The sequence below is a fragment of the Anolis carolinensis genome, chromosome 1 (genome assembly GCF_035594765.1).
Source record: "Anolis carolinensis isolate JA03-04 chromosome 1, rAnoCar3.1.pri, whole genome shotgun sequence".
NCBI classification, from domain to species: Eukaryota; Metazoa; Chordata; class Lepidosauria; order Squamata; family Dactyloidae; genus Anolis; species Anolis carolinensis.
The window spans coordinates 5,139,701-5,164,390 of NC_085841.1; the positions used below are offsets into that span (position 1 = coordinate 5,139,701).

At 41.7% G+C, this 24,690-nt stretch overlaps 2 protein-coding genes across 14 annotated transcripts in view; one reads left to right on the top strand and one right to left on the bottom strand.

Annotated features, from left to right (window-relative positions):
* Nucleotides 1–15,229, top strand: part of hmbox1 (homeobox containing 1) — a 117,265-nt gene extending 102,036 nt beyond the window's left edge. For 9 of the 11 annotated variants that reach the window (XM_062968809.1, XM_008118573.3, XM_008118572.3 and 6 more), the window contains one exon: nt 317–15,229. In XM_062968809.1, the coding sequence (XP_062824879.1) occupies nt 317–454 (138 nt within the window). In that variant the 3' untranslated portion in view covers nt 455–15,229. The remainder of the gene's footprint in view (nt 1–316) is intronic. The other 2 variants (XR_507253.3, XM_062968815.1) reach the window with 2 other exon arrangements.
* Nucleotides 15,230–15,886: 657 nt separating this feature from the next.
* kif13b (kinesin family member 13B) overlaps nt 15,887–24,690 on the bottom strand; it is a 304,005-nt gene continuing 295,201 nt past the window's right edge. For all 3 annotated transcript variants that reach the window (XM_062968806.1, XM_062968805.1, XM_062968807.1), the window contains one exon: nt 15,887–23,186. In XM_062968806.1, the coding sequence (XP_062824876.1) occupies nt 22,894–23,186 (293 nt within the window). In that variant the 3' untranslated portion in view covers nt 15,887–22,893. The remainder of the gene's footprint in view (nt 23,187–24,690) is intronic.

Sequence of the window (24,690 nt, forward strand, 5' to 3'; positions counted from 1 at the left end):
ATTCCCTTGAATTCTCTTGCTTTCACGGTTTGAGAGGGTGGTTTTGGTGACTTCATGGATCCCTTTTCCTCTCCCCTCTTATCCGAAGCCTGTTACGCATGCAGTGTTACCTTAAAAAATAAGAATCCTTTCCTCGCCCTGCCTGTTGAATGAAAAGCTTGTTTGCGGACCTTCGGATTGTTGTGCGACACTGATTTTTTTAAAAATTAAATGTCAGACGGAACGGAGGTTTGGCATTGCTAATGGGCTTTCTCCTCTCCCCTTTCTCCCTCCTCCCCCCTTCGTTCTTTCCTTCCTTTCTCTGCTGCGGATGCAGGATGACAGTACTAGCCACAGCGACCACCAAGACCCTATCTCACTAGCTGTGGAGATGGCAGCGGTCAACCACACCATCCTGGCATTGGCCCGGCAAGGAACCGGCGAGATCAAAACAGAGGCCCTAGACGACGACTGATGAAGCGACGGAGGGGGAGGGCTCCGAACCGGAAAAAACAAAACGGAAAAAAAGTAACTTAGTTTTAGACGTAGCACCTTAGCAGCCTTTTTTCCTGGTCCCTAAATATGTGTTCTTCTTAACAGTATAACTTTGCAGTCTCTTGTACGTCAAGTTAGCCGTTTAGGGTCTCGTCCTGTGGAGATGGCATTGTGCCCTCTTGAGTCTGCGTATAAACTCCCAGTATTAACTAAACTCCCAGTCCAATACGTAACCAAACTGACTGACCTCCCTCTCCTGGTGTCCGCCTGCTCCTTCCCTTCTCCTGGCTAGTTGAAAACCTTTGCTGCTCTGTCTTATAGCATTCCATGACCGTGCTTCCGGGTATGTGAGGGAGCCCTCAATTCCCTTAGCCTTAGGCTAAATGTGTATACAGAATACCGCCGATGCCACCACCACCGCCACCTTCGATTTTCTCTTCTCCCCCTTTTCCAAGACTTGAAAGAAAGACAAACTGGGGTTACGTGGTTCCAAGAGCAATGGCCGCCATATTGGGAGTGTTTGGCTGAACGTGGGCAAATGGCTGAGCTGTTAGCTGCTTCAGCATCGGGTTGACAGTCAACAATAAGCTGTGCTTTTCTTGTCCATGACTCACAGTGATTTATGTCTTTCTTTGCTTGTGGTGCTGTGGTCAGAATGTCCCAGGCCCCTTCTACATTGCCATATAAAACCCAGATTATCTGCTTTGAATGGGATTATATGGCAGTGTAGATAGGGTTCCCAGATGGTTGGGAATAAGGGGAAAGTGCCTCCCAACTCAATTGTGTTGGTGCTCACTGCTTGGAGCCTTTCTGTTTTCATTGCAAACTGTTTTCTTTGTTTAAGCAAGTAAGTCTCCTGTGTAAACCCAAAGTTCCCATTCACTGTGGAAAGTGCTCACGGTATCTTTGAAAGAGTTCCAGGTAGGACCTTTTGTTGGGCCACGATTGAGGTAGCGGGTGGGGAAGGGGTGCTTCCATATTAAGCTGTGTTTGGAGCGTCCACATGTAATCCTAATGTCTATCCATAAATAAGCCCTAAAGTTTAGTAAGACCTGCTCCCAGGCAAGCGTGCATAGGTTTGCACTTTCAGTCCCTCCCAAGGATATCTACCAGATACCCATCTTAGGTATATCTAGTGCCTCCTTCAGATGTTGGTGGAGAGGGATGTTCTCACATCCTCATTTCCTTTGGGGTCCAAGATGAGGTGCAACTCCACTTGTCCTTCAATCTCAATGATTAGAAGTTGGGAAGACTCTGCTGGAAGCCATTGTTCCCTCTTATGTCCTTCTTCCTCCATTTAAGGACTGTTATATCCTGAAGGAAAGTCCAGTCACAATCTCCCAGTATCTCCCCCGTATCTCCCCACTGCCCCACTTCTTGGAAACATGTGTTTTTTTCAGCACACCAACCTTCGTGAATTCTGGTATGCCCATAAGAGTGTGTGCCAACAGCTGTATCTTTTCTGTATCGCTAGTTCATCCATGGGTTGTTCTTTCTCATGAGAACATAGGATGTCTGTTCTTTTTAGTCTGTCTCCATTTTCCATACTGTTCAGGATCCAGAAAGTAGCACCAGGCTGGACAGGTTGTAAATAATCACTGGAAGCCATATTTAAGAAGGAGATTGGACGTTACCTCAGTGTTCATTTGTTCCCACAATGGAAGGCTGGTTACCTTTTCCTTTCTTTTGTGTTGTTATTATTGACAGCCCCACCCCACCAGTTGGACTGAAACATTTAAAAAATACAGCAGTACATCCCTAACGTTATGTGAAACAAATCTACTTCTAAATAGCATAAGTGAATCACTTATATTTTTTGTGTTGATCTTAATCATATAATGTAGCACTTTGGTTACCTTACGCCGCCCTTTTAATAAATAAATCTATATATTTGTATTTCATACTTCTTTGTTTTTTTACAAAAAAAAATAATAATAATTGGATAAATCCAAATAAAATACTGTAAACTCACATGACAGAGTCATCCCATGTTATATCCTTGGCATGTACTATTGGAAACAATCTCTGATAAAAAGGCCTTGAGCATACAACATCCTCCAAAGACCTTCCACTGTACATATTCTGCTAAATGAATGGGCCCTCATGCAAGTGTCTCACATTGGCACAATAGGTGTTCCTCATAGCTCATACTTCCTCTGCGTGGGAGCTTGCTCCTCATTATGTTCACCTGCCCCTGGATACTAACGTCAGTGAAGATGTTCATTGCATTCCAAATGTTGTCATTCAGCACCCCTGTTTTGGGCAGCATAGGCACCTTTCAGTTGCACATGATGCACAAAAGGAACATCCAAACTTCCTCCATAAAACTCGTAGGGACCTGAGCCACACACATGCATGCATATGGATGCCAAAATTGTTTGTGTCCTGGTTTCTCTGTCTACTATGACCTTACTCATTATTTTTATGTTGAATATTAAAATCAGAGCTTGAAAGTGTTCCTATAAGTAGGGGCATAAAACTCCTAGAACCCTCTAGCCAGCAATGATAATAGAGATTCTGGAAAAATGTAGCTCAAAAAGGAGCATTTCCAAGCTCTGAGAAAAATGAAGATAAAGGGACACAAATGATTGGGAGTCTTACCATGTTGAAATGGGTTAGAGGCAAGATCAAGGAGCAGAGCATCTCAGGGTTGGTTTTGCCTGTTCTGTGTGCTAGGTCCATGTTGTGGGTAGCTCCACGTGTTCCAAAATATTCTATCAATACTGGTCTTCTCATTTCTTCCCATCCATCTTGACTGCTCTGAGGAGGCAGGAAAAGTGGAGAAAGAGATGGAAGGTGGGATTGACCCAGTTCCAGAGTAGTCTGGACACAGCTGAGGTTGGCATCCCACAGCATGACTAGCAATTGTTATTGAGCCTGGCTAGGTCGTGTTAGGCACCATCCAAGTACATGCTATAAATAAATGAATTTGTGTGGTTGTGTACGTCATGGAATTGTCTTCTTTTGGAGGACATGATTTTGGGATCGTATCAGAGACACAAAGATGAGGTTGCGCATTTCACTAACTGTTTACTCCATGTTTTGGAGGCTACCAGTGGGCACTTGTTGAATCAGATTGTTTATCTCCCTTCTGACTGATACTAGGTGCTCTGATTAGGCAATGAGCAACGAGCCATAGATAGGTCTTTGCCACCATCTGCTTTCTTATCCTTTCAACTGCAGTTGGGATCCTCTGGATCAGTGGTTCTCAATCTGGGATCCCCAGATGTTTTTGGCCTACAACTCCCAGTAATCGCTGAAATCCAAGCCACTTTACTAGCTGTTAGGATTTCTGGGAGTTGAAGGCCAAAAACATCTGGAGACCTCAGGTTGAGAACCACTGTTCTGGATTCATGATGTTGTCTCTGTCCCCAAAAGGTTCCTCAGAAAGAAATCTTGAAGAGATGTCATTTGCACCTTTGTGTATTCACAGAAAAGCAGGTCACATCATGAGAGCGTCACTATTTCAGCTCTTTGTCTGATGACATACCATTTGGTTAACATACTGATTTTTCTTGGCCCCATCTTGTCTTGTATGTTAAACCTAACTCAGTAAACAGTTGTCTTCTCCTATGTCTGTCTGCTTGGAGGAAACCAGGAATAGTTTTAGCCTTAGACTCAGGGATGAATGAGCTTAGTTTCTTAGTTGTGGAGAGAATCTCTTGCCATGATGGTCACAAACATCTTTTCTCTTTCTCTCTTCACCAAGGAATAAAAAAGTGGAGGGATTTGTTGTGCATTTTTGTAGGATGATGACCTAGCAAATCTGTAGCTTGCCCTGTGGAATTTTATCTCCTCATTTGTACAACAGTCACACGCTGAGATGACTTGTGAGGACATTTTTGTCATCAGCAGTCTTCTGATGTTCCTTTGCCTTTTGTTTTTTCCTTTGCACTGGTTCCAATAATACACTGGTGGCCAACTTTTAAAGTAATATATGCGCACACAAGTTGCCCACTTGCAGTATTATATCTTCTCACATGTTGCCATGCAGAGTTGCTCCTTCTTTGCCTTGAGATTGTTTGCTGTTTTTCATTTTTTAAAAGAGCTGTGAAGTTGTGTGAGTTTGTGGTTTTACTCCATTTGTGTGAGCAGTGTGCTAAATCCCATTGCAAGTTCCAGTAAGGTCTGGCAAGGGGAACCCCATGGTCCTCCAGATGTTGCTGACCTACAACTCTCATCCACTCTTGGCAGCATAACCAATGGTGAAGCATGCTAGGTGAATCCTCACTTGCCTGTGGAAACCTCACTGGGTGACCCTGGGCAAATCATATCCTTTCAGTAGCATCCCAGGAAAGCAAAGGCAACCCAATCCCCACATTTGAACAAATCTTGCCAAGAAAACCCAGTGACAGGTTTGTCTGTGGTGACCGTGAGTAATAAATAACATGAAGTCACACAGTGACAACAGTAATTCTCCTTTATGTAAGTTGTGGGATACACAGGGCAAATGTGAGAAAAAACTCTTTCTAGAAATCTCTTTACATATTGTCATGAAATGGCAAACACTAAAAGTTTAGCAGAATTCTTCAGTAGATTGCTCAGAAGTTACTCATTCCCCTCCAGCTATTGCTGTATCCCATAAGCTGTACAGTCTTTGTCTTAGAAAGATGAGAGTTGTAATACATTGCAGTTCAGAGTAGAACCTGAAGCAAAGCCATTTCTCAACTGACATGCATGCTCTCAGTAGGAGGTTGTCCATTGGAATCTGTCTTGGGTGAGTGACTTGTTTCATTCCTGCTCAAACTTGAATGCATGGTTGTCTGATTCAGATGGACCTAATGCTAACTTTGCCTTAGCACAAAGTCCAGGTTGAGTGCCCATTATCTGAAAATCAGGAATCCAAAATACTCAGAAATTGTCAATGTGAGCGGCTGAGATAGTGATGTTTTTTCTTTTTGATGGTTCAGTGTCCACAAACTTTGTTTCGTGCACAAAATAATTTTTAAAAAAATGTGTACAAAATAATCTCCAGGCCAGATCTACAAAGTGTATTACGAAAAGCCATTGAATTTCATGTTTAGACATTGATCCCATCTCCAAGATATCTCATCATATGTATGTCAGTGTTCCAGAATCTGGGGAAGGAATCTAAAATGAGAAATTCTTCTAATCTCAAGCATTTTGAATAAAGGATACTCAACCTGTACTTCCATTTGTGCTAACTTGGGCATCCAGTTTTCCCCAAGTTCTACCTCATATCCTATCCTGTTCTGAAGGTTCTTTCAAGTTCAGGACCAATTTTTTTAGAGTCAGTTGGGGAGTATACATTATTAGAGGGTAGAGGAGAACAAGGCTTGTGTGTCCTGCTTGATCTAAGAACAAGCACATTCCAGTGTGTCAAAGGGTAGTTGTTGAATGAATGTCACCCACTGTAGATGAGTGACATTAGGATATGGACAAATTGTAGGCATGTAGGCAGGTCCTATTACGTTGTGGGTGTGAGTGTGTTAGTTTTCTGCTCTTTGAATAAAGAAAAGATGGGAAATACCTAAAGTGGCTGTTGAAAAGCCCCAGTTTACAGCCCTAAAGTGGACTTGAGAGCTCCTCAAGAAACGTGCAGGGAAAAGTGAACTGGAGGTACTGACAGCTTATGGTTCAAGCATGTTATTTTAGGACAGCCTCCCCAACCCCAGGAAAATGGGCTGCCCTTGAATGGAAGACACTTTTATATCTTCAGAAGAAATAATGGAAATGTGAACAGCAGTTCACTATGTGCCACCACTTTAAAATATTCTTTTAATTTTCACAGAAACAAGCCACAGACGTGCAGTGCGGTTGGGTTTGCTCTTAGTGAGTTAGTTAATTTTAAAAAAGATGGATTTTTTATTCTTTTGCAAAGAGGTGCTTATTTTATCTCCTCTGTTGGTTTGACATTAAAACTAATGGCTTCTCCCTCTTCTCAAATAACATTTGCAGGCTGAAGTCTCCTACCGTCACTTTTAATGTTTGTTTTTTCTGTAAGAAATATTGAACACTTTCCTTCCCTTGTTGCCCATGTTCACACCATGGTAAAAATGGAAAGTAACTGATTCATCATCTCGTGACTGCCACCCATGTTAAAGCCATGGTGAAGATGATTGAAGTTTTTGGAAAGTAATGGAAGATACTCATCAACTCATGAAAAAGTGTAGGTCTTCTCAAACTACTTGATCTTTAGATGGTAACACTTGGGGAGGTAAAAGGCAATAGGCAAAGGCAAGGGCCATGTTAGTGGTGGATAAAGTCAGTCAAGGATGCTATGGACATGAACTTGCATCTCCTCAGCAAGGCTGTTGGTGGCTCTTGGAGGTCTTTCAGTCCTAGGTCCATTTTAAGTCAAAGGTGACCTGATGCCATCTAGCTTGTGCTACATTGTTGTGTCTTCAGGTGTAGCCATGTTGGCTATAAAGGAAAATCCAAAATCCACAAAAGAGTGATAAGTTTATTGGCCAACCAAAATGCACAAAATATATCATGAAAGCTTTTGAAGCTTCATTAGTTTCTTCGTAGACAAAGATGTTAAAATCATACAGGAGAAGAAAAGTTAGGATGTTAGCATCACAGGCCCACATCTTGTCTGAGATGTTCCTTCTGTTGTCAGTTAAGATGGTCAAGAGGGATCTCAATACAGCAGAGCTACCACTTCCTATTTGGCCATGTGGGGATTAGGGATAAAGGGCAATAGAAAATCAACTCCATTAGCAAGTGGAGTTGCCAGTCCCAGGGGAATGCAGGAAAGACCCTATTTTGCGCAACGCTGTTATGCAATTACTATGGCACTCGTAGAGTGTGTGAGCCATCAAGTTTTCCATATCTTCCACCTCAATGAAGTCTATATGATATCACTAATGTTTAGGACTGAAGTAGCTCTTAATTTTAGATCATTCAAGATGCCCAGGTTTTCTCTTCCATATTTTTGACTTTGGAACTGCAGTATGACCCCAGGGAATACGTTCCCGGACTTTGTGTGGACATGTGAAACTATGGACAATAACAAACCCAATTGTTTTCAATGGGGCCAACATGGAAGTAATGAAAATTGGATATAGCTTTCACAAGAGGCTCTACGTGAATAACTGAATAAGTGAAATCATGGGTAAGTAAAACCACATAGATCGATTCTGTAGATAAGGGGGTCATACTGTATTCTAAACTCCTCTCCATATTTCTGAATCTTGCTTTGTGATCAACTTTAAGATTGTGACATAGAATAACATTGAGATGTAGTCTTCCTAGAGTAAATGGAGCATGGTATTCAACGCCTTCCAAAAGGATCCATATTAATATGCACATGTGGACCTCCTTTTATGAGCAAATGCCACTTTATCTTCTGTTCAGTCTTGCCTTGTTTGGTTGTGTTCTGTTGGGGAAATCCAAGCTTGCTTAGAGGTGATTAAGAAATGTGAGATTTTCTATCAGTAATTTCCATGTTCATATATTTAGAAGAGGGCTATATTTAGGTCCATTCGCACTCTGTACTGTTTTCTTTTCAGTAATGGGACTGGAAAGACCTCTAGGCAATAATTGTCACTTTATGTGGGTTTGCCCGTTTTTGACGTCCAATTTATCTGGGTAGGTTTTGCTTTGATAAAACCCATGTCACAGCTTCTGTCTAATTTCTTCCAGCACTTAAACACCTTTCTTCCAGTACTCTTAAGAATCTGGTATATTGTTTCTTGCTGTGTTGTTGCATGTGGTGGGCTTGCAAATGGACCTGCTACTGCATTGGTGGTTTTAGGGCGGCCAGTGTTTCTATATAGTGTTAGAGTGCAATCTTTGCACTGATTTATGTCATTGTCCATCTATATAGCCTATATATTGCCCAGCTCTTCAGAGATCCAGGCAGGATCTTTTCTGGTCCTTCTGAACCTGTTATTGAATTTGGAAATGTTTGTGGGCACAGCAGTTGCTTTATCCATGGGTTTTTATCTCCTCCCCCCTAAAAAAGAAAGAAAGAAAGAAAAGGCTGGTGCAATTTTAATAAGATCTTGGATTGAGTCTTCCTGCAGGGGAAATTCCAAGTATTTATAGATGATGGATTTTGTACAAGAACTAGCATCAAAATAGGGAAAAAAGCAATAGCCACCTACATGCCATACTAAGATGAGGAACTCTGAGAACTGTAGTCTGAACAAGTAAATTTCTCCAAGCTCTGATCTTGGCCAGTTTTAGCAGGCCTAAGATTTTCCACTTAAGAACAAATCCAATCCCTTGATTCCTCAGTAGCTGTAACCGATTGACCTCCCAAAACCCATAAGTTGGCAAAACCTCTGCTTCTCAGTTCTCCTTTTTTCACTTTTAATCCCCCTCCCAAATGTTAGAATATTTACTCAGGTTTTTAGTAGCACTGTTGATCATCTTGAAAGATGTTAATTCTTTTCCTTTATTGTATCTTATTTTTAATTTGCTGCACCTGGATTTTCTGCTGTCCGCCTCCTTCCCTACCTCTCTCCTCCCTGTTCTGAAAACCACTGTCTTTGCCGTCCAACCTGTTCACTTAATGTCCCATTTGGGACTTGGCAGGATAAAAGTTCAAACACATTGTGGCCTTGCTTTGGAGGTTGGGAGAGAGAGAAAAAAACATTGGAGCCAATGTAGACTTGATTGTTGTTCAGAAGAGTGGGATATCTAGTCCATTGTCTTGTTTTCCACTGTGGCCAGATACAGATATATCTAGGAAGTGAACAAGTAGGTCATGATGGCAACTGCTGGTCTTTATGGATGTTGTCTGGCAAAATGGAATCCCATATAATAATATTGACTTATAGATTTGCCTAGACTGCAATGATAGCCCATAAAATTTGTCACAGTTGAAAAACAGTCATCTAGAGAGAGAGCATAGTGCCAAAATATTGATATAATCTTTTATGCAGGATATTATTTCTTTTGTGTCTTGGATACATCTTCTGTTGGAATTGTGTTTGGATGTCCATTTGGGCAGATGCCAAATTTATGGCCAAAATGTTTGAGTCAACTGGTTGGTTTGGGGTTCTGAATAATAATCCTGTAGATCAGTGGTTCCCAAACTTATTTGGCCTACTGCCCCCTTTCCAGAAAAAAATATTATTCAATGCCCCCTGGAATTTTTTAAATTTTTTAATAGCAATTAAACAGAAAGATATATGTATTAATGCATATGGCAAATGCACCTGTGGCCATCACCACCCCCCTGGATCACTGCAGCGCCCACCAGAGGGCAGTAGCGCCTACTTTGGGAATCACTGCTGTAGATGGTATTCTAGCAGAGGGATTCCTATGTTTTTCTCCAGTGACTTATAAAATCCCCATGCAATATTTAAATATTTGTTTTCATAATAATGTTGCATTGTCTTTCTAGAACTCCACCTTGATCTTTGGATCCCCATTCTATGATTCAGGAAATCCGGAGAAATATTCCTGCGTTCCAAGAGATTCTCCCAAACCAGTAAGATTCATATCCCCAAGAGCTTTTTATCTCACTTTGTCATGTCTTTGACAGACAAAGTATGGTTCTCCTTGAAATGTACGCCTCACAGATTTTTAGTGGGAAATGGTCACAGTACTGAGATAAGGAAAGCTTCCCCCATTTCTAGATCAGACATAACCAGATTTCAACAATGAGATCTTCAGGAATCTTTGGCTTCCATTACCAATTGTCTTGATGGACTTCCGTGAGCCTTCTGAATGCTCTGCACATCTCTTGTGCCCCCCTCTATTTGTAGTTTCCATTTCTTTATAAAGTGCCTATTATGAGTAACCCGATTTTGATGGTGAAGGGGAGGCACCAATGGAGCTTGTGTTTTTCCCTCTTGAGATAAAAATGAAACAGAAGGCTCTCTCTTCTCTGCATGCCTTCCTTTTGCAGAATTTGGAGCAGGGAACCCAGAATGTGAATCTACTGCTGAAAAAAAGCTGGAATGAAGCCATGATTGCTTCCTCCATTACCCTCCTCTTTTTCCCCTTGAATTCTGTTTCTGAGGAACCTCTTCTAAGGCTCTTTTTGCATTGTTAGACAGATAATTTCAATTTGTGATTTTGATGGTGGGTGGGTGGGTGGGATGATCTTTCCCAAGTTTTTGTAGAACATATGTATCATTTGTACATGACCTCCGATGTGTAGCAAGGCAATCCTTCAGACCCAGTCCCTATTATGAAGCTCTGTTAGGAGGTGTCTCTCAAGTTCCAGGTCTTGACCATATGCTTTTATTGCTGTCTACTCTACTGTGATGTTTCCTATGCAGTATCTTAGTTTGGTTCATGAAAGTGGCAGCTCCTACAACTGTTGCCTTGTATACCAACCTGATATGATCATAGCATCTGGCACAGGGTAACAATCCCCACCATAACAGTTGTGCTCCAGATAAGATAGGCAGCCATTGTGATTCTGTCCCCTTTGCCCTGGCCAATCATTATTAGTATCCCGATTCTAAATGGATGATGCTTTGCTCTAAACGGGAATGGACTGTGTGGCCCTCCAATGTTGGAAGAGTAGAGTTCCTCACTGCAACCCCACAAATCCAGTTGATAAACCCAACTAGAATAAAGCATTGCATCTACTACTGAATGGTAATGCAGCACTTCCATAAAATCCATTGACTGGATAAATTGACTCTAGCTGAGTCCATCAACCTCTTATTTGTGCATTTAAATACCCCCTAAGGAATCTTTTCTTCAAAATGACTAGCATTTGCCGCAGTGTGTGGCTCGCATATATTTAATCAGGCTTCAAAAATGTGAGTTCGAGTTCCCCTGCCCACATTGAAGCCTGCTTTCTGGTGGAGTAGTTAAAAAATTCTCCCTAAAAGTGGAAGCCCAAGGATTGCAGAGGAGGCAGCCATGACAGTTAAAGTGGAACTGTAGCACTATAACTGGGTTGTGTAAATAGACTCTTACTGAGCATCCTGCTTAGTTGTTGAAATGACATAATAAGGACAGGGTTTTCTTCAAAAGAGGGAATTGTGTGGGCATCATTGGAATTGACATCACATGAGTCAACTAGCAATCTCCTTTGGTCTCCTTACGGTACTGGTGCCAATGTAGATAGCTGGGAGTGGGCACTGCCCAAACACTGGATTTGCAATGATTCCCCCTTGGAAGGATCCCAGCAAAGCTTTGCGGTGCAGGCAGAGAACAGAGTTAATTTTAAGACTGTGTGGTGGCAACACTATGCTTCTTTACTCTTGATCCTCAGTTAGGTGCTAAGCAAGTGTGGACGTTGGGCTCAGCTATCTTTTCAAAGCCAGCAGGAAAAAAAGGATGTACCCTATATACTGAGCATGGACAAACTTTTGCCCTCAGATATTTTGAACTTCAACTCCAGACTGTTAGGAATGATGGGAATTGAAGTCCAAAACACCTGGAGGGCCAAAGCTTGCCCATGCCTGCTATATACTCATGTATAAGTCCAGAAAGTGTCATCAAAAAAATTCTATTTTAATTATGTTATTTGTTTTAAAAAATCCTTCAATAAAAAATATTTCAAAAATCATCAACCCCCAAAATATGGGCTGGCATATTCATGGGTTGATGTGAAGATTATACCTTGCCTTATCCCTCGCCCCGCCCTCAAAAAGAGGATCCATCTTGTTCTCCGAGCAGAGAAAAGGAAATAACTCAGTCCATCCTAGGATAACCTAAAGGAAGCACCAATCCATTCTCCTCCTTCCACCATGGTCTTTTTAAAATGCCTAGGTGGGGAAATGTTGGTAGTGATGACCAGTCCCTGAGTTGGCATTGGTGCATCCTCTCCATGGAATGACTCTCAACTTATCCATGGGTCGTATCGAAATCCACAATTTTGGCCCCAAAACCTGCCCTGAACGTACCCGAGGTGGACTTATACATGAGTAGATATGACAATGATGAGCGTCTCCTCTTGCCCTAAAGTCAATATACATCAACGGCGCCTTGGCTGGATCCCTGCATCCAAATGAACTGGCGGTGTGTTAGAAGCCCTGGTTTTCATTATGGACAGTGTCTGTGTTTCGGCAGTAGGAGAACAACATTGTGGGGAGGAGCAGTGAGCATTGTGTTAAGAGCTTTTCCACTCGAAAGTGGGACAGGAGTGGGATGGGAGCATGACCTGCGTGGAGGGAGAGGGCAGCATTCGCCTCCAGTCTCTTCCTCTGTCTGCGTACTGACAAGGCAACCCATGTCTCAATGTAGCATAAATGGCATTTTGCTATAATCAGAGAGGGAGAGAGTACGTGAGTCCCAGGACTTCTGTGTGTTTGGTTTCCACGTTGTATCCCCCTCCTCTCCCGCGACTGTGGTGGCAATATACCCCCTGTGCCTGGTCTTTTTGTCTGCCATACTGTGTTCAGCCTACCTCAAGAGGTAAACCTGTGTGTCTCACTGTCCTGCAATCGCAATCTTCTTCTTTTCAGCACCTAATTTTCCACATGTAACACACACACAAACACTGGAATGTATGTTTGTCTCCTTCCCATCCGACCCCGTTCCCCCTCCGGTCCCTTTGCTGTTGCCACACCAACTCCTCTTGCAGATTGGATGCTGCTTTAAATGTGAAACAGAAGAAAAATAAAATAAAACGGTTGTTTTAAAAAGCTATATAAGGAAGAGAGAGAAAAAAATAGAGAGAAAAAAATGTAAAAAAAAAACCTGAATGAAAAGCTAAAGCTGAATTTATAAGCCTTGTTGCATATGAGCCAAAAGTGCAAAAAGCTCCGTATAATAAACTAACCTGCCACTCATATAAATATAAATATATATAAATATATTAAAAGAATCAGACTGTTCTACAAAATTGTGTATTTGTATTTTTGTGTACGTACAATTTTCTGCTAAGCAGAAGGAGGATGTAGTATAGGATGATGTGTGAGAGACTTTTTTTTAATCAAAATTTCTTTTGCTACTTATTTTTGTTAACATCCATTATGCCTGTCTTTGTCTTCTATATGTATGACACAGTTTTGGAAAAAGCTGCAGCCTCTCTCTCTGCTCCTCTTCCTTCACCCACCGCCTTTGTTCCCCCCCCCCCACATGTTTTTTCCAATTCTCTATTTCAGTTACCCCATTTTTTATGAGACCTATGACCTCTGCAAAGCATTGAATGACAGATCGCGGTTAATAATAATAATATATATATGTTTATGATTTTTATAGGGAGCTGATTGTTATATGGACACCAAGCCCAACAATAGAACTGATTGGTGTGTTGTCTAAGGCTTACATGGCCAGAAATCACTGGGTTGGTGTGAGTTTTCCAGGCTGTATGGCCATGTTCCAGAATACTTCAGGAACATGGCCAACTCACAGCAACCCAGAACTGATTGGCTCTAGTTTTTCTTTGTCTAAGGGAGAAACGGGTAAAAATAATGCAGTCCTTGGTCCGCTTTTGGCCCACCAGTACTACTACTGGCCTTCAACCACCCCCCAAAATTGGGAAAACGTTTATTTAGCTAAAAATTCCTTTCACAGACTTAAAATAATACCGCTTTCCCCAATTTCTTAAACTTTGGCTTTGTCCCAATCTTACAAACATCATGCATTGTGTTAACAGAACCATGTAAGGATTCCCCAACCACTTATGGGATCTAGGCCAAGGAAGGCATTTGGTCATGTTGAAATCACTGCCATCGTTTAAAAGCAAAATGGCCACAGTTGCTGTTGAAATGCCCAAAGCACAGGTTGTTTCAGTAAATCCCTACAACAAACCCCCAGAATGGGGGCAGGATAGGTTTCGTTAAGAAGCATTCGTTTCAACAGGTTTGTTTTTTTTTGACTGAATAGACAAAGTGGATATCATAATAATCATAGTGGTTGATGTCTCTCCCTCTTTCTAAGGACACAAGTAAATGTCCATTCATGAATTGTTTCAGTTTAGGGATCTTTTCACCTTCTCGGTGAAATGCAACTTTCTTCTACGAACCCATATTAGTGGGAACCAGGACCATTGCTGGTGAACCCTAAAGTACCTTTTCTTCCAGAATTGGTTAGTGCCTTGAGGTTTTTTTGTTTTTTTTTGGGGGGTTTTTTTGCTTCCAGGAACACAAATGAACATTCAAAATACAGTTAAATTAATTTAAATTTTAAACTAATTTAATTTAAAATTAAAGTGCTGTTTGATTTTTCTGGTTTACTTCTGGAATTACAGCAATGAATGTTCCTTTCGGGAAATCCTTTGTTGTTATTTTCTTCCAAATGCTGAATCGTAGTGGTGAAAACATTCCTTTTCAAGAGTTGAACCCAAAGTTCTCTGTCTTTCTCAAAATAACGTAAGAAATGGTCCTGGGTCTTATTTTGTTCACTCGTTTTGAAAACGTAGATTCACACAAGATCATGTCCATTCATATACTTTAAAAGAGGTCCTGTCTTAACAAGACACGCTTCCTTCTCCCCCTATTTTCCCCCCATTAAAAACTAAATGAATGTCCACGCCATTTGCCCTTTCCTCTTCTTCTACTACTTCTTCCCCACATCGAGAGGCGAGAGAGACGGTGCCGCTTTCTCCGTAGGGCTCATATTTATACTGATGTGTACTGACTGTGGCAGAGGTCCCTTGTTTCTGTACGTGAATGGAGAAAGGGAAGAAACAAGTGCTCTATTGTATTGATTAAAAACTAGTTTAAGAAAATATAAAACGAAATGAGTCCCGTATCATTGTATCTCCTATTCTGGATTATTAGTGCCTTTTTGGACAGTAGACTGTTCTGTAATTAAATTGTAGTATAACTGCTTTTTTGTACAGTTTTGTTTGAATAAACTTTTTTTATTTGTGTTTATTTTAGTATTGTACCTACTAGAAAATTAAAATGTATAACTGAAAAGAAAATCTCTTTTTGTATAGTCGCTTATTTATTATTCCTTTCTGTGTGTGTGGAAAACGGTCGATTTCATTATGTTTGTCCACCTATACACAAAGTCATAGGACAGTACGGCAGAGCCATTTTTCTTCACTCATCCCCCATTGTTTCATTAATCTCTATTAATGGAGGCTGGCATCCTGTTTAGATAGTAAATTGGTTTATGATCATGACAAGCTGAATTGCATCATTGCACTAATTCATATTCTTTAGAGAGGTGTGTCAAGGTAAAGCTATATCTTTAGGGCCTTTAAGTAATTTGTATTATTTTTAGTGTTGTAGTTTAAGAGAGGAAAGCAGGATGATGATGATGATGATGATGGTGATATCACCATCGGTCTACATGTAACAGGTTCCTCTGAGCATCAATAGTTAACTGATAGTCTAGTGAAACTAAACTATGATAGTTTAGTTAGGAGGGATGTTGCAAAACAAGCCAGTAAATGGCTCCTTGTGCAACATCCAGAAGTCTGATATACCTCTAATGCTGAGCACGATTCCAGGCACAAGCTTTCTTTCCTCAACATTTGTTCTGGATCACACAATTCTGTTCAATGCAAATCTTCAGTTTTAATTTAACCCAGCTGCAGAATTTGCTCCATGGACACAGAGGAAGGAAACCAATCTTGACGTAAAGAAAGTATTTATTTAGAGAGCATCATGTCACAGATATGGTACAATATTACAAGTTTAGTATAATAAAAGAGAGCATTAAAAACTTTACACTTCATTACAAGAATCTTTGGGTTTTTAGCAAATTTTTTAAAAAGTACAACCAGTAATACTTCTTGATACCAGTCTAAACATCCTTTTCTTTATATACAACCCTCCTACATTTACACAAACGTTTCAACACAGAGCAAACAGAAAGACAAACTTGTCAAAGGCTGCCTGAAGATATCAGGGGATTAGTGCCAAGGTCAGTTATGAAGTGGGGAAGCGTTTTTCAATGGCCTGTCAATGGCGGAAGTGTTCATCTTGGGAAATGTGAGATGAAATGGGTTTGTGTTTGACTCACAACCACAAATATGATCTGAATTTGAAAAGAAGTCCCAATGGAGAATCCAGATTTGCAGCTCTTGCTGGGTACTTTCTTGTGAAATGCCAGCCATGCTAAACAAATGCAATGGTGGCAACCATAACACATCTTTTTAGTAGCCCACATCATGGATGATGTGGCTTTTGACTTTAGCTCAAAGCTAAATCTCACAAAGCACCATGACAGCCAAAGAACTGGGTGGGTAAAGGGAGAACACATTAGTGGACCAACTATGAAGAGGCCAATGCCTTTGCTTGCAAAATCTCGAATTCTCAGCTTAGAAGTGTTTCTACACTATATAAGTATAGCACTTTGATCCCGCTTCAACTGCCATGGGTCCACATTTTATGGAATCCTGGTAGAAACAGAGTTAGAAGAGACTACTACCAGGACCTCCAGTTCAACTCCATGCCATGCAGGAAAACATAATCCAAATCCGTTCAATAAGACTTTCATCTAGCCTCTGTTTAAAAGCCTCCAGAGAAGGAGATTCAACCATACTCCACTATATCCTACTGTTGAACAGCTCTTGCCATCAGGAAGTTCTTCCTAATGTTCAGGTGGAGTCATTTTCCCTGCAGCTTGAATCCATCGCTCCATTGTCCCAGTCTCCAGAACAGCAGAAAGCAAGACTGTCCCTTCCTCAATGGGATATCCTTGCAAATATCTTAAAGATAGCTCTCATGTCCTTTCTCAGCCTTTTCTTTTCTAAGCTAAACACACTCAGCTCCTTCAGCCTCTTCTTGAGGACTTGGCTTGCAGACCTCGGACTATATGGTCACCTTTCTCTTGTCCATATCTTTCTTGAATTGTAGTGCTCAGAACTGGACCTGTCTGGCAGAGAATTGTAGATCCATCATGGGACTTTCAGGATTCCACAGGATGGAGCCATGGCAGTGAAGAAGAGACATCACACTGCTATAACTATGCCACATGGATCTTCTCTTGGCTGTGAACCAATGCACATATCAATGTCCAACCGCTGCTCTCCAGGGCATTGTGTTTCATCCGATAACTCAACTTTTAGAGCAGTGGTTCTCAACCTTGGGTCCCGAGATGTTTTTGGCCTACAACTCCCAGAAATCCAGGCCAGTTTACTAGCTGTTAGGAATTCTGGGAGTTGAAGGCCAAAAACATCTGGGGACCCCACTGCTTTAGAGCAATTTCTTCCCATGGCCTTGAAAGGAAGGTTTTTGATAGTAGTTAAGAAAATTGTTCTCAATAACCATTTTTGACCAATGTGTATCCATAGGATGCAAGCTGCCATGTTAAGTGGTTTGAAGCAGCTGTGATATGGACAACCAAAAGGTAAGGCACCAAGGAAGGGACTGTGGCTTCGTCAAATTAATCTAGCTCTACTGGCTTAATTACATCTTGCGCGTTCCTCACGGAGAACTCAAAACCTTTCCCCAAATTGAGCTAAACAAGTTTACAAAACCTATATCGAAATGTTGAGGCAAATGAAGTGTACTAGTGAATAGCAGCAATTTTAAAAAACCCAAGAGGCAACAGTTCTCACTACCATAAACAGAAGTTTGTAAGAGAATTTATGGAGAATTTTAGTAGGATGCCTTGACAGTTGAAAGCTTTTGATCTATAATTTAAAACGTCAAAGAAAATGATGGCAAAGAAGAAGGGATCCTTTCAGAGACTGCGTTGTCACAATGCTGTCATACTTCAAACCTTGCGTGGGAGTCACTGTGATTAACACAAATTAACAGTTCCTTTTGTCAACGTGGGAAAATCCCATCCGCAATCTCTGCCTGGTGACCTATCTCTCACTCTACACATCTTAGATGAAATGCACACTATAATCAATTTTCCACATTTGCTGGGGTTAGGGCCACAGATTAAAAACCACGTATTTCCAAAATTGTTGTTTTTTTTTTTATCCTGAGAGAACATCTCTGAGAATATCTAGGTTCTGCAGTACAACTCCACCAAAATCGCATTGGAGAGCCTAGAGATACATATAGAGATGTTCTTTGTAGGAACCTCTTAAGTTCTCCAACATATCTCTACAATCAACATCTAGCAGAAGTTGACCTTAGTGTTGCCCTATAAAACTTAGAGATTGCTATGGAGAACATTATAATTGAATTCACGAATAATCAAAAATGCAAAAGTCATATCTGAAAACGTGGAAGGCCCTAAATCTTTTTAAGGATAGATTACTAGTAGGATGGAGCAAAGAAGAGACAAAGTGTATCAAAGAGAAGATGTATCCTGGAAAAACATGATCCCTATTCCTCAAATGTCACCTATCTCATTGTCCCAGTTGGGATTTCAATTCTTCTGTTTTTCTGAAATCATACCTAAAAGTTATTATGTGTTAAGGACTATAGAGCTGTAGTACTAGCTAAGAATATAAATTAAAGGAGGGCTATTCACAATTAATGGCATAAAAGTGTGAGACAGAAATAGGCAGTTCTGAGTCACAGGGATTTATAGCAAAAACTCCTAGAGGATCACTGTTTGGGGCCATTCTGATCTATAGGATCCATCTGAGTTGAGGTCTAAGGCTGGCAAGGCTCCTTGTTGAGAGCTCTGCTTCTCCTTTGGAGTAAAGTGCACTTAAAGAATCCTCCAAAATTCAACTTCACAAGAGATGTGAAATAATACAGTATTATAACACACCAGGGATTGGTGTGTTGCACCCAATGCTCTCAAACAACAGCGAGAAAAGGAAGACGTTTATCTATCCATAAGCCTCAAATTATTTTGCAGGATGGGGAAATACTTGGCTCTCGAATGCAATTCTGGAAACTCCCAAACTGCCAGACCTCGCATCTGATTTACTGAATTTCTTCAATTCTAAGACACATTTTTCTCCCACATAAACTCTCTAAAAACGAGGTGCATCTTAGAATTACAGGGGTTCCCCTTATGGGTGGTATTGAAATTGGTATGTGTCTTACAATCGATGGTGTCTTAGAATTGAAGAAATATCTTCTTCATTCGTTCAGTCATTTCTGACTCTTTGTGATCTCATGACCAGTCCACGCCAGAGCTCCCTGTCGGCCGTGGCCACCCCCAGTTCCTTCAAGTTCAAGCCAGTCCCTTCAAGGATACCGTCCATCCACCTTGCTCTTGGTCGGCCTCTCTTCCTTTTTCCTTCAATTTTCCCCAGCATCATTGTCTTCTCCAAGCTTTCCTGTCTTCTCATGTTGTGGTCAAAATACTTCAGCTTTGCCTCTAATATCCTTCCCTCCAGTGAGCAGCCATTGGGCATTATTTCCTAGAGGATAGACTGGTTGGATCTTCTTGCCAAGGTCCAAGGCACTCTCAGGATTTTCCTCCAGGACCAGAGTTCAAAAGCGTCTCTCTTCCTTCGCTCAGCCTTCCTTATGGTCCAGCTCTCGCATCCATAGGTTACTATGGGGAATACCATTGCTTTGACTATGTGGACCTTCGTTGCCAGTGTGATGTCTCTGCTCTTCACTATTTTGTCAAGGTTGGTCCTTGTTCTCCTCCCAAGAAGGAAACGTCTTCTGATTTCTTGGCTACAGTCTGCATTTGCACTGATCTTTGCGCCTAGAAATATAAAGTCTGTCACTGCCTCCACGTTTTCTCCTTCTATTTGCCAGTCATCAATCAGTCTGGTTGCCATAATCTTGGTGTTCAACTGCAACCCAGCTTTTGCACTTTCTTCTTTCACCTTGGTGATAAGGCTCCTCAGCTCTTCCTCACTTTCAGCCATCAGAGTGGTATCATCTGCATACCTAAGGTTGTTAATGTTTCTTCCAGCAATTTTAATTCTGGCCTTGGATTCCTCAAGCCCCGCACGTCGCATGATGTGTCCTGCGTACAAGTTGAATAGGGAGAGTGAGAGGATGCAGCCCTGATGTCCACACTCCTTTCCCAATCTTGAACCAGTCTGTTGTTCTGTGGTCTGTACATAAAGTGGCTACTCGGTCTTTATACAGATTTCTCAGGAGACAGACAAGGTGACTTGGTCTCCCCATACCACCAAGAACATGCCATAGTTTATTATGATCCACACAGTCAAAGGCTTTAGAATAGTCAATAAAGCAGAAGTAGATGTTTTTCTGAAACTCCCTGGCTTCCTCCATTATCCAGCAGATATTGGCAATTTGGTCTCTGGTTCCTCTGCCTTTTCTGAACCCAGCTTGGACATCTGGCAGCTCTCGCTCCATGTATTGCTGGAGTCTGCCTTGCAGGATCTTGAGCATTATCTTACTGGCATGGGAAATAAGTGCCACTGTATGGAAGTTTGAACATTCTTTAGCGTTTTCCTTTTTGGGTATGGGGATGTAAATTGATTTTTTTTCCAATCTGATGGCCATTCTTGTGTGTTCCATATTTGCTGGCATATGGCATGCATCACCTTGACAGCATCATCTTCCAAGATTTTAAACAACTCAGCTGGGATCCTGTCATCTCCTGCTGCCTTGTTATTAGCAACGCTTCTTAAGGCCCATTCAACCTCACTCCTCAGGATGTCTGGTTCTAATTCACTCTAATTCACTATATTTCTTTTCTTTTTTTGAAGAAATATAGTTAAGCCCTATTCATTTCAACAGGGTGGCTGATATGCTTAATATTTGGAGAAGCGGGAACTAACAAATAACGATAAAAGGGGGCATTGCCTCTCCAACATGTATCTTCCTGGGCTTTAGGGCTTTTTTCCAGCTACACCTGGACTTAATGGAGATCTGATACATGCAGGGAAGGTGCTTGGTCACTGAGTAGATGCCCTCCTTATTTCTGAAAGAGCACCCAACATGATCCAGAGTAGAAAAAGAGATACACCTTACGATCTTATAAAGCCTTAGGTCCAAGAGCAAAGCAAAACTCAACTTTCCCTAGAACAGTGGTTTTCAGGTGTGGGTACCCAGGTGTTTTGGCCTACAACTCCCAGAAACCCCAGCAGTTTACCATCTGTTAGGATTTCTGGGAGTTGAAGGCCAAAACATCTGGGGACCCACAGGTTGGGAACCACTGTTCTAGACGCTAAAATGATCAAACAGAGGCCGTTGTACTTTGGGCACCTCACAACTTGATGGAAAAGACAAAGTAAGAGACAGTAGGAAAAGAGGAAGACTACACTGTTAGTGGATTGATTCAATCAGGGAAGTTTGCATGATATGAGCTGTCGATAACACCGATGTCCTGGCCATCTCTCATTTATGGGACTACTGTAAGTCAAAGCTGAATTGGCAATAATAAACAACAAATATTATTAAGATGTCTATGAAACATCAAATAATTTCATGTTTAGATTTGGGTTCCATCTCAAAGATATCTCATTATTTACATATATGCCAAAGCCTGAATGAATCCCAAATACTTCTGGTCCCAAGAAGTTTGGATAAGGGATACCCAACCTACATTATAAATACCAGTTAGGTTACCACTTCTGTATCTTGATAGTGTTAATGTAAATGTATTACCACTTCTCCAGTCCTTTCATAGTTTGAAGCAAAGAGGTCCAAAGGAGCAGCAAGTGGCCATCTAAACGGGAAGAGGGCAACCAGGGGCCCAGCAATGGCGCAAAGAGACTGATTTGCCCTGTCCCATGGCTCTGCATCACGGTAGTCAATGACTTGATTGTGGGTCGCAAAGGATTTAATATTATTTTAAAACATAGCAATAAATAACAAATAAATACTATACCAGTGGTGGGGAGGGGGGAATCAACATCTGTTTTTACAAATGGGCTAAAACCTACTTTGCTAGGAAGGATGAGTTTAGTTTAGGAAGTGAAGACCCTTCTTGGCACCAACCTTGGTCCAATATAATTTGGAATCAAACTTGACATACCGAGTAGCATTGTTGAAATGCTACTACTGGCTCAAGGGGAGAGAAGCACTCTTCCCTTTCTCTTTCTGCTCAGGCTTTGTTTTCCTTTTTTCAACCAGAAAACACAGATGACATATTAATCCACCACTATCAACTCCGATTAAGGATGTTCGTAATGTTAAGGATTTTTTAAAAGAAGGCAATGTTAGGTGTCAAAACCTCATTCCAGCACCATCAGGCATAAATACCTTCTTGTGATATCAACCAGAAGAGCTTTAAGACCAGAGAACCACACTCAAGCCAGGCGCCTTTCGGAGAAAGTTGTGACCTGCCCAGTCATGTGATCGTTTTCTTTCGCTTCTTCGCGGCTCAAAGAAGTGACATCAGTTTTTGAAATTTCTAAAGAATTACAGCACTTTGACAGCAAGTTATGTTTGGCATCCTTTCTTGAGGGAAAAAAAAGTCAATAGGAGCCCAACTAGGAGCAGGACAGATGCTGTGAATGGCATGAATTGCACAATCACAACCTTGTGGTTGTTTGGGAGGGGTGAAGACACACAGACAAGGACACACAGCAAAGGGTCACCGTTTGCATCAGGAGCCTCGACCGGAAACTCCTTCATGGCAAGGAAAGTCTAACAGGTGACCCAAGTAAAAACATGAAACGTAGACACCTTGCCACCCGCCTGAGGGGGGTTTCTGTTCTGCAACTGCGGCTGTCCCCCGCCCTGAAACACACACCAGGGTGGCTCGGTTGTGCAAAATAAGGCCACTCCAAAGAAGCATCCACTCAGTAAAGTAGTGTTGAGGGCAACCCGCTGCCTCACCCTGTCAGTTTGCCCACGATTTCCTGTTCTCCGCGTTCTTCGGGTTCCTCTCTGGCCGCGGGGTGGACCCCCCTTCCGTTTTGGCCAAGGCGGTCAGGGAGGCCAAGTTGGAGGCCGAGCCAGAGAAGGTCCCGCTCCGCCGGTGCTCCTGCACGGCTCCTCCTTGGAGCTTCGTCCCAGCACTCCTGCGCCTGAGGGGCCCCGTGGCTCTTTTGACCCGACTCGGTTTCACCAGGAGCCCGTAGCCCGGATTACACTTGAAGTATTGCCTTCCTCCGATTGAACCGTCATTCTTACCTTCAAGAGAAGAAGAGGAGGGGGTGCTTTTAGTTGTTTTTTTTTTTTTTTTGTGTCAGGAGCAACCGAAGTTGCTTCTGGAGTGAGAGAATTGGCCGTCTGCAAGGACGTTGCCCAGGGGACGCCCGGATGTTTTGAAGTTTTACCATCCTTGTGGGAGGCTTCTCTCATGTCCCCGCATGGAGCTGGAGCTGATAGAGGAAGCTCATCCACACTCTCCCCAGGTGGGATTCGAACCTGGCAACTTTCAGGTCAGCAACCCAACCTTCCAGTCACTTAGTCCACTATGCCATCTGGGGGCTCCAGTTTTGTTTTTATAAAAGCTGTTTCATAGAAGAACAGAATTACACAGTTGGAATGGCCCCAGAAGGCCAAAGTATTCCTGAAATATCTATCTATCCAACTCCTGTCTGGAGTCCACCAACTCCCATACACTGCTCCATGGTCAAACAGCTCTTACTATCAGGAAATTCATCCTAATGTTAATCATAGTATTGACAAATATAAATATTATTTATTTCTAAATAAATTACCTCCCAGCCCGTTTGAGGATATTATCTCTAAAAATTCTATAGTATGCTCTCCAACATAATTCTATAGTATGCTTACACTAGAAGCTGACATTAGAGTCACACTGGAGGACCTAGAAATGATGGAGAGGTATTCCCTCCAAAAATTTTCCAACATGATTTGATGGCATTCTTCCACCAGAAGGTGACCACAGAGTGATGCTGGAGGACCTAGATATGCTAAGGTGGTTTTCTGGGACACAGTAAATTTTACTTAGCATGTCTGATAACAATGTGTTATCACATTGGAGCTGTTTTCTAAAAATTCATAATAAGGGTTTTTGGTCTAAGCAAGGGTCATATGAAGGATTCAACTTCACAACAAGAGAAATGGAGGCTCCTCCAATCATCAATCACATCAGTTGTCCCAAAGGACGGGGCTGGGGCAACACAAAGCAACACAAAACGCAGATGTCTATAATCTACAGTGAAACGTAAAAAAGGAAAGTATGGTATATAGTATGTAAGTACTGTTGGTAATGTAATGTTATCTTCTATATAAATAACTTATGGTGTCGTATTTAACATCAATCTAAACTGAATTTGGCTAGAAACAGTGGTAGATCAAGGCCCTGCCCCTATGGAATCTCTTACGTTTACTCGTAGTATATATTGCAATGAATACTTTACTCAAGGTATCCGCTATTTGTATTCTCATTCACTACAATAGTATAGTACAGGGGTCTCCAAACTAAGGCCTGGGGGCCGGATGCGACCCTCCAAGGTCATTTACCTGGCCCCTGTCCTAAACTTTAGACTTAGGATTGACCTAATTCTATCTGGTCTTGGAGGTCTTTTTGCTTACCTATGGTTTTATGAGATCGTCTAGATGGTCTTTGAATAATAATAATAATAATAATAATAATAATAACAACAACAACTTTATTTTTATACCCCGCCCCATCTCCCCAATGGGGACTCGGAGCGGCTTACAT